The sequence below is a fragment of the Cricetulus griseus genome, chromosome 6 (assembly GCF_003668045.3).
Source record: "Cricetulus griseus strain 17A/GY chromosome 6, alternate assembly CriGri-PICRH-1.0, whole genome shotgun sequence".
Classification (NCBI taxonomy): Eukaryota; Metazoa; Chordata; class Mammalia; order Rodentia; family Cricetidae; genus Cricetulus; species Cricetulus griseus.
The window spans coordinates 62,564,634-62,576,944 of NC_048599.1; the positions used below are offsets into that span (position 1 = coordinate 62,564,634).

Genomic DNA, 12,311 nt, shown 5'->3' on the forward strand with positions numbered 1-12,311 from the left:
AAAGCTCCTATCCAATAGGAACCTCTTTTCATAGTCAGATGTCGGAGATGGTCATTTGCCATTGAGTTTCCTTTTTACTGTGGCTGTTCATCCGAGGAAGCTGAGTTTATATCCACATCCTTCTTGGTTGTCTTTTTTTTTTTTTTAATGACTTTTCAACTTATCAGTCACCCCATCCTCTCACCCTGTACTCTGAGATGAGCAAAGAAGATTATATCCAAACAGTTTCAACGTTTACTCTACAGATAATAACATTTTTTGAAAAAAAAAAAAGATAACACTGTTGAAATAGCCCCTTCCTCTTCAAACCCTGTAAGCTTTCTCTTGTCAAGCTAAATCTTCGGTGCATTTTTATGGACTGTCAATGAAATTATTTCTTGTAGGGTCCATTCAGATAAAGCTGTACTAAGCAAACTGGAGTTGTTTTATAGCTTTTAATGTCCCTTAAGAATCACTTGCTGTGTATCCATCCCACATTTGTTTCCATCCAGAGTTTCAGTTACTGAAGGGTTATTGTCCTGGACTATTGGCCTCGTTTCCTTCTCACTCGGGCTCACGTGGCAGTGTGTCTGGATCTGTTGAGGAGTGTTGTTAAGGAAGGGTATGTTTCATCACCCGCCTATGAACTTCCTACTTAGGTCTGTTGTGTTCAACCACTGAACATGTTTACCAAAAAGAAACCAAGTGTTAATGAAAACTTCCTTGGTGTATCTCTCTTCCTCGCTTCTCATTGTTGTGAGTCTAATCCACTCATGTCATCCAGTCTTCCGTCCATACAATGGCTTACTCTAAAAATAAGAGCCGAGTGTAACTATCTGGTGCAGTGTACCTGTGTGTGAGGCTGGTCCTTCCTTCCTCTTTGGGTAGCCCCCCTCTTCCCTCTCCCATCTCACTTGCTCTCTAGCTTTTCAGCCTGACTAATCTCCATTTCTCTTTTTAAAAAGTAGCATTTTTAAGCTGCAATGAATTCATGTGACTGTATTTTCAAACTTGATTTGCTTGACCCTTGTGTATTGGCTACATCAACAGGCCAGGGAGTGGCCTACATTCTGACAGTAAAATGTAGCTAGCCAGTCCCTGCTTTCAAAGAGAAGTGAGTCTAAGCCTAGACTGAGTAATCAAACACTGACATGAGTCTAACCTTAGAATGAGTGGCAGGGTAGTGTGGTAAAAAGGGAAAGCTCAGGGAGGGCATCCATGTTACTAAGGGGCTGACGCTACAAAACCTCAACACTGATATTTGTAATTCCTAAGTAGAAATAAGATCTATAGAAATGTTCTTTGGGGTTCTGTAATATGAAATGTCTTCCTTCTGGGGTGTCAGAGGCTTCTTAAAAGAAGAGGTGCCAATTGAGCAAGCCACTGGGCAAGCGATTCTGCATCTCCAGCCTGAGTTTCATTAGGCATAAAATGGGAAGCTTGGATTAGATGGCCCCTGATGTCCTTTCCAGTTGAGTGTGTGAGTTTTTCGTTTGCAGTTCACTGGAAAAAATCTAAATAGCCTAAACCTGTTTTGAAATCTATTTCAACAAATGATCCAGAAAATAAATAAGCACAAAATTCAATTTTTTGGAAAAGTGGTCTAGCTGTAGAACAGTGTGGCCCCATAAAATATTAATTCGATCTCGGGGTAGAAATGTGAAATGATTGCTAAATGAGTCAAGGCCTTATTTGGGACTTGGGGTTCATTTAGGAAGATTGCCATTAGGCATGGAGGCAGTGTAACATGCATGGCCAAGCAGCTCACGGGAGCGTCCTAACAAATGTTAAATAAAAATTATCTTTCTCTAGCCCTACAAATACGTTTCCATTATGTTCAAAATAAAACTCTACTGAGCTTTTAATTCTCCATCAGTAGGAAAATAATTAATTTTGCTGTGTTTAAAATTAAAATATTCTTTGGAAATGGCTTCTGCGACATTTTTCTAATACACATTTGGATTCCATTTTGGAGTTGTGAAGTAAAGTGTGTGTCAGTTATATCTGACCATTGCATAATCTCTTCCCTCCTGCTGGAGAAGCCTTGTCTGAACTGTAACAGACCTCCTTGGAAAAGCAGAGTTCTTTCTCTGTGATCCTAAATGCCTTTTCCCTTTAGTCTTAACTTTAGTAGCTTACATGACACTTTCTCATGTTTTTCTTTTATGCTAAGCAAGTACTCTGGCCATGGAGATACATCTCTGGCACTGGTTTGTCCTGGTTAGACTTAAACTTGCAATCCTCCTGCCTCGGTCTCCTGAGTACCTTGAATTACAGACCTAAGCCCAAGCACTCTCTGCTCTTTTCATCTTTTCCCTCCTTCTTCTCTGTTTTCCTTTTGGATGCCTCATGCTTGTTTGACAAATGTCCTATTGGTGAGATTCATCCCCATCCCCCTCCGTGTATGTGAGCATGTGTGTGTGTGTGTGTGTGTGTGTGTGTGTGTGTGTGTGTGTGTGCATGCATGCTCGAATACGTTTTGTTGTTGTTGTTGTTGTTTAGATAGGGTATTGCTATGTAACCTAGGCTGGCCTTCAACTTGAAACCCTCTGCCTCCTTCTATCCTGCTAGAATTTTAGACATAGGCCACCACATTTAGCTCTTTGTTCTTTGGCCTTTCCATTGTGACTCCAAGTCAACCAAATATTAATATTTTAGGATCTAACTATTGTTAAAATCTCTTAAACCTTTTCTCAATTTTAGAGGGTATAGTTGTTATCTTTTAATCGATTTACTTCCATATAAACTTAAGTGAAAATGAGACTTCCATAAATAGTCACATTTTCTTTCTCTCAAATACATATCTGGCATAAAAAATTTTAGAAACTACTCATTTGAATTTAAAGCTTGTGTTTCCATGACACCAGACATCTGGATGAAGATGGGAAAGCACAGATGTTTTCAAATACCCAAACACTGTGTTGTTAAAACAGTTCGATGACTATCTGAACCTTTCCATATTTATCTTGGGATTTATTCCTTGTATATGAATAAATACGGCAAAGCCAGTCCTTTCTATCAAAAAACTGTTAAGTTCAGAAGGAATGTATTGGCTCACAAGTATATATCGAGGACTTACTATACAGAAAGCCCTGTGCTAAGAGCCTCAAAAGTTCAATGTCAAATAAGACATAAACTTGCTTCTCAAATGATTTTTCAAGTTAGTGAGGGATGTTACCCAAGTGCACATATTTACATAAAGATGAGTAGATGAAACACAAGAGAAGAGGGGAGAGGAGTTTGGAGGGAAATGATTACTTCCAGCTTCGGGGGGGCGTGGTTTATTTGGAAAGTTGGGGGTGTCAGGACTGGGAATCGATGGAGATGTGAGAATCACATAAATGTGAAACGCATTTTCCCTTTGGAATTCAAGTCAAATAACCCTGAATTAGTCTGATGATTGCAGTGGACTCCGTTGTTTAGTACTATCATATCCTCTGGTTACCATAAGGTCTTTGAAATTCAGTATTTCTCAGGTATTTTGGCCAGCAAATTTATATTCACGTATCTTAAGAGTTCCCACTTTAAACAAGAAACAGGCTGATGCTTTCCGTGGTCCTTGGATGGAAACAGCATCACAATTGTACTTTGTATTTTGCTTTTACAATTTATATAGAGAATCTTCACAGTTCCACATTCGATGCACATCCAGAGTTCTATCTTTCTGATTTTGTGATGTTTTAATCAGCTGGAATCACAGCTTGGACAAATGGCTTAAAATCCTGAGCAGTCTAGTCTGTGGGTTGGTTTTCTGCTGTGTTTAACAAAGCAGAATTGTGGACTCGTTCCTGTCTTGACTCTTTTCTTTCTCCCTTTACCTCTGCCTCCTTATCATATGCCCCCAAACAAATGCAAAATAAAATAAATGCTCACTCTTAGCCAGTGGAGGGAAAGGGAACAGACTGAGAAATCACCCGAATTGGACTGTGTGTGTTAGTCATGACCAACTTGTTGGTCCAAGGGACTGAAAATGAAGGCAGGCCAGTTTTAGGTAAGTTTTCATCCAGGTGTAGAAAAGATACCAGAAATCTGTTGTCTGCAAGAGCATTCTTCACAGTTAGGTTCCTTCTCCCCAATTTTCTGGCAACAAAGTTCATTCCTACACCGATCACACATCCTATATAGGAGCTGTAGTGAATGAAGAGCCATTTGGCAGTCCCATGATAGAATTCCTTACTCTCACTTGGATATTTTCCATGCAAACAGCATAGTTAACCATGCTAATTGGTTAAGCCTGAGTCACTTTATCATAGCTTAGCATATTTCCGAAGTAAAAACCAAGGCACTGTTACCAAAGGAAAGGTTGAATACACTTCAGTGGAAAATGTGAATGCCAGAATGGAAAAGTCTTCCGTTAAATGTAAGGATTACACCAGAAGGCAACATCTAATGGTGTGGAAACAGTAGAAACAATACTAAGCTATATATCATGAAGAAGAGAGGCTGGGCTCCATTTTTGGGACTCCAGCTTGTAAGAAGAAAGGAAGCCAACAATAAGCAAACAGGTGACTGGAACTGGGCAGAGTGGCCCATGCCTATAGTGTCAGTGCTAAGTAGGCAAGAGGATTGCCATGGGTTCCAGGCCAGCATAAGCTACAACAGTGAGTTCTATTTAGCCTGGCCACCTGAGCTAGTCTACAGAGTAAGATTGTCTCAAAAAAAGCCAAAATGGGGGAAGGAAGCAGGAAAGAGGGGGATGAGAGAGGGGAAAGAAAGAAAGGAGGAAAGAAGGGAGGGAGGGAGGGAGGAAGAAGGAAGGAAGGAAGAAAGGAAGGAAGGAAGGAAGGAAGGAAGGAAGGAAGGAAGGAAGGGAGAGCTGCTCTAGCTGCTACTTAGCAAAAGGAGCAGTAGGCTTTATTGATTTTCTGGGGTGGGCTGAACTTCTATAATTGTCAATTAGTCATGGGCGCAGTTTCAAAGATGTTCTTCCTGTGTATAAACATGCTGGCCTTGTACTTGGTGGACTAAAGGGCAGTCAGCTTCACTTAGGAACTGCTGAGTTATCCTAGTGTCATCATTTTGTATAAATGTCCTAGCCTTGTGGTTTAGTCCAGGACTTATGACAAGGCCCTGAACTGCAGGTACTTATTTGCAAAGAAAGCCCCAGGCAGGGTAGAAGAAATCCTTGCCAGTTCCAATGGGCAATAGGTGAAGTTAGTCCTGTACTAAACAGTTCTCAAATGATCAGCATGTCTAGATCCAAAGTTCAGTGGAGTATGATCAAAATGGTGAAGCAGAAAAGATGAGAGACATGCCATAAAGACAGAAATTCCAAACTTTTTATCCCATTTAGTCATCTATCAGGTATCTGTGAGCTCCACTGAAGAGTCAGTATTTGGCAAAAGTTGTCTTCAAATTTCAACAAAATAGGTTATGCAACTGTTGTCATAGCCGTTCATTAGAGGTGTTATCACCAGCAAGCTAGCAAGATGCTAAGAATGTATCCTCAGCCCTGTGATCTCCAAAATTAGAGATTTTTTTAAGTCAAGGAAGAACAAATGCCGTGATTTTGCTCCATCAGTTTGTCTGGGGAGAAAGGAGAAAAGAATTAGAATTAACCTTCAAAAAATGTGTTATTAGCTTGCTCAGATGTGTGCCTTTTCACCTATGTCACAGGGATGTAATGTAAGGATGTAGCTCCTCTGCTTCCATCACTTGATCTACGAAGTACCATGTACTTGGTCTTCCCTAAGAAGAAGAAGAGGAGGCATGTTGTGACATCCTGCTTTCAAGTGGATTAGTACATGAGACACAATTAAAAAACATTTTCTGTCCTTATTGAATCATGAGCTATGCATACCCTTTACACTTTCCCAACCTTTGTTAGTTGATATTCCAAGTAAGAAGACCTTTAAAGATGTGCTTATATTCACTGGTGGCTTTGGGATTATTTTGAGATGTGAAAATCCTTAACCTTTAGTGCTCTATTGATGAAAGAACCCATCATCATTGCTAGTGTATGACAACATGTGCTCTTAGGAGGAAACCGAGCCAACTCTGAGCCACTGGACCCAAGTGAGTTGGCCCCCAACAGCGAACAGTCAAAACTATAGCTTTAGGCCAAGAACATGGAGATTGACTACAAATTATTGCTTGCGGTCCACTTCCAGTTTCCAAGTGCAAACATACCGAAGTTTATTTTAAATTTGAGCCAGTCAGACATTTAGTAATATACATCAAAGAAGGAGCAAAGGCTTTCCCTGTTTATTATTTCAACATGATGTCTGTCCCAATAAAGCATGCACACGATAGATCATGCAGGAGAAGTCCTTTAGGTCCGTGGTTTGCCCTTAAATCTGAACATATACTTGTAAATTAATCTGAAACACATTGTCATGTCCCAATCCCTCTGAAGGCTGATTGTTCTCAATCGCTCTTTTAATTTTAGAAATCCAGTGGCCGACTGCCAGGGCACTTACAGATCAGCAGTCGCCCCGTGTATAAAAGGGGCATGGATCTGGAGTGCTGAAAACCCGCAGCATGGCATTCAAAGAACTTAAAACTTATTCTAGTCTTCCCTATTAATTAAAAAAAAGCCATCTGCGCAAGGTGAATTTTGGTAAGGTACCAATGTTTTTAATGATTCTGGATGGAATTTGAAATGGCTTATGAAATAGAGAAAGTATAGCAAGGGATTCCCAAGATAAAATGTACTGTTTATAAAATTCTGCCGTCATTTGACTACATTTCTAATAAAACAGTAGAGAGCGTTCTTGTTATTCAATCAGAATTTGCAATCAAACTTGAAGGACTTGGCTCTGTAGTAATCTAGGAACATCCACTTCCTGCTCTTCTCCTAAACTACCCTTTTTCATCTAAATTTCTCTCTCTCTCTCTCTCTCTCTCTCTCTCTCTCTCTCTCTCTCTCTCTCTCACACACACACACACACACACACACACACACACACACACCCCTCACACTTGTCAGAACTATTTTGGGCGAGTGCAAAAAGCAGCACACACAGCACATGACAAGGGTAGAAAGGGAGAGAGAGAGAGAGAGAGAGAGAGAGAGAGAGAGAGAAAGAGAGAGAGAAAGAGAGAGAGAGAATAAAAAAGCAGCACACTGAGGCATGTTATATTTCCAGCCCCTTTCTATACATATAGGGGAATGCCTCTTTATTTTCATTTTGATTCTTGGTATTTGCACAATTTCTCCCTCTGGGCTGACAACCTATAAACCTAGACTTTCAAACATCATCATGTCAGAAACTCAAAAGGGGACCACTACCTTGAATTTGGCCAGGAAATACCTTGACAAGAAGGCTTTAAAAAAAAAAAAACTGTCATTTGCTCCACAACCAGTGTTTTCAGTCAATTAAAATTTGTACTCTAGGCCTCCTCCAGTTTGAAGGCACCTCCGCATCTGTGATGAACAACCCCTTGTTTGTGAGTCATTCATTTTCTCCATTACCAAAAGGAGAATAGAGGACAATTACATTGTTTGGACGAATCGGAGTGTTAGGAGGAGTATTTGTCACAGAGGCAGAGTGCAGTACCTGACAGCAGCGATTGATGGCCAGGAATGAGTGTGAGTGGCCGAAGCAGCCTCATAGGATGCAAATTACTGACTGTGGATTCCAATTTACCCTGTTCATTTTTCTTGCCTGTGCTGAAGACCATTAGTGGTTTTTGAAGCAGTGAAGGGGTCATTACTAATGTAGGGAGGCTCTAGCAGGAGGGGGAAGGAGGGGCAAAGCCTTCTGCAATTACACAGCTTTAAGGAACAGGCTGCAGGCCCTAGCCAAAAAAGTGTCAACACCTCGCAATCAGAAAAATTTATTTTCATTTTATGCTTAACCCATATTAACTCAACATTATCATCTTTCTTTGTTAACATTTGCAGAATATTAAAAGCCTGGATTCTATAGTAATACAGATCTAGTTAACCCTTTTGCTATACAGGGGATTTTGTTGAACCTGATGGCATGTGCATTCTTGAATAAACAGTCATGCACATTTTGAAGAACGTATGCTATTATAGAAGATGAAATACCTAAGAAGTGAATAGTTTGATGACTGAAAAACACCCTCTCCCTCAAATGCTGGGATGATCAGAATACTTTAAAGACTTATTTGCACTACTCTTAGTTGTGTATATTGAAGGGACAAAGTGTGCCTGTGAGTGAAGGTGCCATTGCAGCCCAGAGGACCCAGATCCCCTGGAGCTGGGATTATGGACAGCTGAGAGCTGCCCAACATGGGTTCTGGGAACTGAACTTGGGTCCTCTGCAAAAGAAGTAGGAGGCTCCTTAGCACTGAGCCACCTCTCCCGCCCCTTCAGTGATGTTGATGAGATTTCAACTCAAGGCTTTCTAGTCTATGAACAACTATGACAGGGGATAAATGTTTACCTTTATGTTTAAGAAAACCAGGGAACTTTGAACAGGACCTTATGTAACAGATGTGTTTCATAATTATGTGCCCTCCAGCACAGAACTTCTTGAAGGAAATGTATGATTGTAAAATAGCAATCCTGCATTTCGAGATGAGAGAGGAAAAGGGAGAGGGGGATAATGGGAGGGCTGGTCATTATCAGTGTTAGTAAACTGTGAAGGAAGGAAAGAATTCAAAACTGAAACCTATGACTTTGTTTTCTTGTTGCTGTACTTGATGTTAACATGGGAAAATTCCACAGGAAGCATGGCATATAACTGATTCCTTCCCTGAGGTGTGAAATTTATGCCTAGGGTAAGGGACAGGTAGCCTAGGTAAATCATTGTGTGTGACCTTGATAGCCCAGAGCACTAACCAGTAAAAATGAAAGAATGCCAACCCCATCCTCACAAAGGACTCTGCATCCAATCATTTGCCTTGGCTTCCCAAATAGTTGTGATTACATATTGGCCCATGGGCCAAATGTAGTTCGCCTCATATCAACTAAGAAATAATAGTTATATAGACCAGTCTCTCAAAGGTAGCATAGAGTATGAATTCCACACAACTCACTAGTGAGCATAGGAAATAGGTCTACCAATCCCCTACATACAACAGACAGGAATAGAGACACCCAGAATTCTGATGCCATTCAAAGATACTTTCCTCCTAGATACCTGGACTTTCGTTGCTGGTCCTACGAAGTATGACAGGAAGTTAGGGTTGCCACCACTGGCTCCAGTCCACACTTGTCAGCAAGTTAAATATATTTTTCCATGTGATGAGGAGAATCAAGCCATAGAATAAAGAATGCACCAAGGGTGGTTTCATGCTTAGACGTGTGTGCCTCTTTCCCAACTTCTGATGCATCTTTTAAAACATTTGTCTTTTCATCAGCATCCATACCCTTCCGAAGAGCAGAAGAAACAGTTAGCGCAAGACACAGGACTGACAATTCTCCAAGTAAACAACTGGTGAGTGACCCCAAGATCTTCCTCCCTTGACTAGAGTGGGGTTTCTAGATAATTGTTTTCTTTTATTTCTTGGTTTTGTTCCTGGAACAAAGAGAAAAAAACATAAAGTCTACATTTCTTCCCTGAGGTGTGAAATGTATGCCTAGGGTGATGGACAGGTAGCCTAGGCAAATGGTGTTTGGGGGATTTTTCTTCTTCTTTCTGGCTCTTTCTTTCTTTTTCTTCTCCCCTACTCTGACTTTTCTCATCTCTGATGCTTTAAAATTCTCCAGCTGAATCACAAATTCTGTATGGTTCATTCCTGTTAGATATTGTTATCTGTGTGTTTTTGCACAAGGCTCACACGCAGGTTTCTTTTGTCTGGACTCTGAGGAACAATGTAGACACAAGGTTTTGGGGTTTTGTTTTGTTTTGTTTTGTTTTTTTTATCTCCCCATGGGTATTTATTTACCCTATTTTTTTAAATAGAAGAGAAGGTTTTTCTCCATTTTTAGCTTGTGATTTATATTACTTGCATGGTGGTATATGGGCCATCTACCCTTTGTACATGGCTTAGAGGGTAACTGAGGAAAAAGGAGGGGTAGGGGATTAAATAAAATGATCACAGTGGCCAAGAAATGATATAGGAATTACTTATCAAAATACTGGCCCAGGTTTTATCAGCGGCTTAATTTTGTTCTGTACATTCTTGGGGTGATGTTCAGATTAATTGAACTGACAGTTCTCTTTCAAAATTCAGGGGAAGTATTTGCACGGATTTCAGGCCTTATACAAACTTAATTACATGGAACTCCACTTTATCATTCTAATTCCATGTAGCAGAGGTTGTATTTACAAATGAGAAGTCTCTGGCTTTATTCACAGCTTCCCTTAATATATTTATCAAAGCAGGTTCATTTACAAAGTGCTCTATCTGTGGGACACAGGCAGGCAGACATTAACAAAGCTTTTAGGTTTATCAGGCTCGCTGCCTGATGAGCTACCCGAGGGTCAATTGATTTTGTGGTTCTGTGATTCATTTTTTTCTCATTTTTCTAGGATCACAATGAGAGACATGCTTGGAGAATTAGCCAGTTTGTCTGCCTTATCTGTCAGGCAATTTTTTTTTTCCCAGGGAAGTCAAGCTACTTAAATTGGCCACAGGAACTGTCGTTATCTGACTTTAATGCACCCTATAGTGTGGATAGCATTTCAATTACACCAGTAACCAAAGCTTAGCTGCAGCCCTTTTCATGCCTAGTGCTGTACAGAAAGTGATGTGCCTACCTACAGAAGCAGAAAATTGAGTTGCCTTGCTTCTGTCAGGGTGATTAATGCAGAAATAAACTGCTAACCTGAAAAGAGAGGCAGAAAGAAAGGATAGACAATACAGACTGGAATTCTCTTTAATTTTCTCCTAAAGATTGGAGCTATGTACATTTAAAGATACCCTTTAGAGCAAAATCTTGGAATAAAGGTTATACTCTCCAGGGTAAGATGTGTCCCGACTGGCAGTGATAGGGGCCTCCTGATGCAAATATGTAATATTCTCATTCATGTTCCCAGTTAGAGCCATCAGTGGTCTGAAACAATAAAATAAATACATTCTGGCTTAAGTTTAGGAGACTCGGTCCCATTTACTGTTTTATACTCACCGATTTCCAGTGTAAGCTACTGCAAATCCAACAGTGCCTGGTACAATTAACATCTTTTTAGAAAATTGTGTCATGTAAATTTGGGCACATTCAGGGAAGTTGTGATGGGAATATTTGAGAGAAATGGAATGCTTCTATTCTGATATTTGGCATTGACATTTGACCTTTCTTTGAAAACACTGTCACATATCATCCGTTCCCGGCATTTTTTGATGTAGTCATTGCCCTTGAAGAGAAAAGACGTTTCAGTGCTCAATCTAAAGACCAGCCTCCGTCAGACACCTGGCTGGAGCCTGGAAGAAAGGACCCTTCCTTTCTGAATTGCACGGAGCCCCGAGGCATGTGCAGGAGTTCAGTTGGTGTGATATTTGGGGTTTCTTGTTTCTCTGTTATTTGGGCCACATTTGCCGAGGGTGAGGAATGACAGTCTGTCATGCGGCACACTTGCTTAATATGGGTTACATGTTGACACCTCCGTCTCTACAAAATAATTCCATCTTTCTAATTTTCACACTTCCTTCTGAAAAATTCTGTAATCCTGCCCTCAGGTCCAATTCTTAGCTAATAGCTACCATAACTTTGATAATAAGGTGTGACTCCCGAGGACAGCTCCACAAGTACCCCTGAAGCACTGCCAAGAGTTTAAGACAGGGGCCCCCTACCTGGGAATTTCAGAAAGAAATCTGAAAAGGAACACTCCCCACCTTAGTATGTTTTGAACTTGTCCAGTGCCTTGACAAAGTCACCTTTCAAAGAGGGTTATCTAGCCTCCTTCAGGAGGCTGCAGAGTCAGACCTAAAGTGTGAGACAGTGATGAGGATAGTGGACTATCAATGAGTTTTCCAGGTCTTGAGAGTTGTCACTCTCAGAAAAAGAGGATCAAAAGTAGTTCCTGGGGCTGGAGAGATGTCTTAGTGATTAAGAGCACTTGCTGCTTCTACAGAAGTCCCAAGTTTGATTCTCAGCACCCAAGTTACATGGTTCACAACCACATCAACCACATATATATCCAGCTCCTGGGGCTCTGACTCTCTTCCAGCCTCTGTGGGTATGTCCCCAATGCTCACGCGCGCGCACGCACGCGCACACACACACACACACACACACACACACACACAGAGAGAGAGAGAGAGAGAGAGAGAGAAATATACATATATGGAGAAATAAAAGTTAAACTAAAAAACTTATTTAAAAACAAATAGTTTCTGAATTTTAAACACTGCCCTATCAGCCAGCTGTGGCCAGGTGTCCAACCTTGCATGCCGCTGTACCTGGTGAGTTAGAGTGGTCTGGGGAAACTCCAGATCAGTCAGACTCCTCACATTTAAAGCAGAAAGGCCAAGGTGTT

The 12,311-nt window shown here is 40.8% G+C and overlaps 1 protein-coding gene across 13 annotated transcripts in view; it reads left to right on the forward strand.

Moving 5' to 3' along the window:
* Nucleotides 1–12,311, forward strand: part of Meis2 (Meis homeobox 2) — a 207,865-nt gene that overhangs the window by 138,053 nt on the left and 57,501 nt on the right. For all 13 annotated transcript variants that reach the window (XM_027422235.2, XM_027422234.2, XM_027422243.2 and 10 more), the window contains one exon: nt 9,253–9,329. In XM_027422235.2, the coding sequence (XP_027278036.1) occupies nt 9,253–9,329 (77 nt within the window). The remainder of the gene's footprint in view (nt 1–9,252; nt 9,330–12,311) is intronic.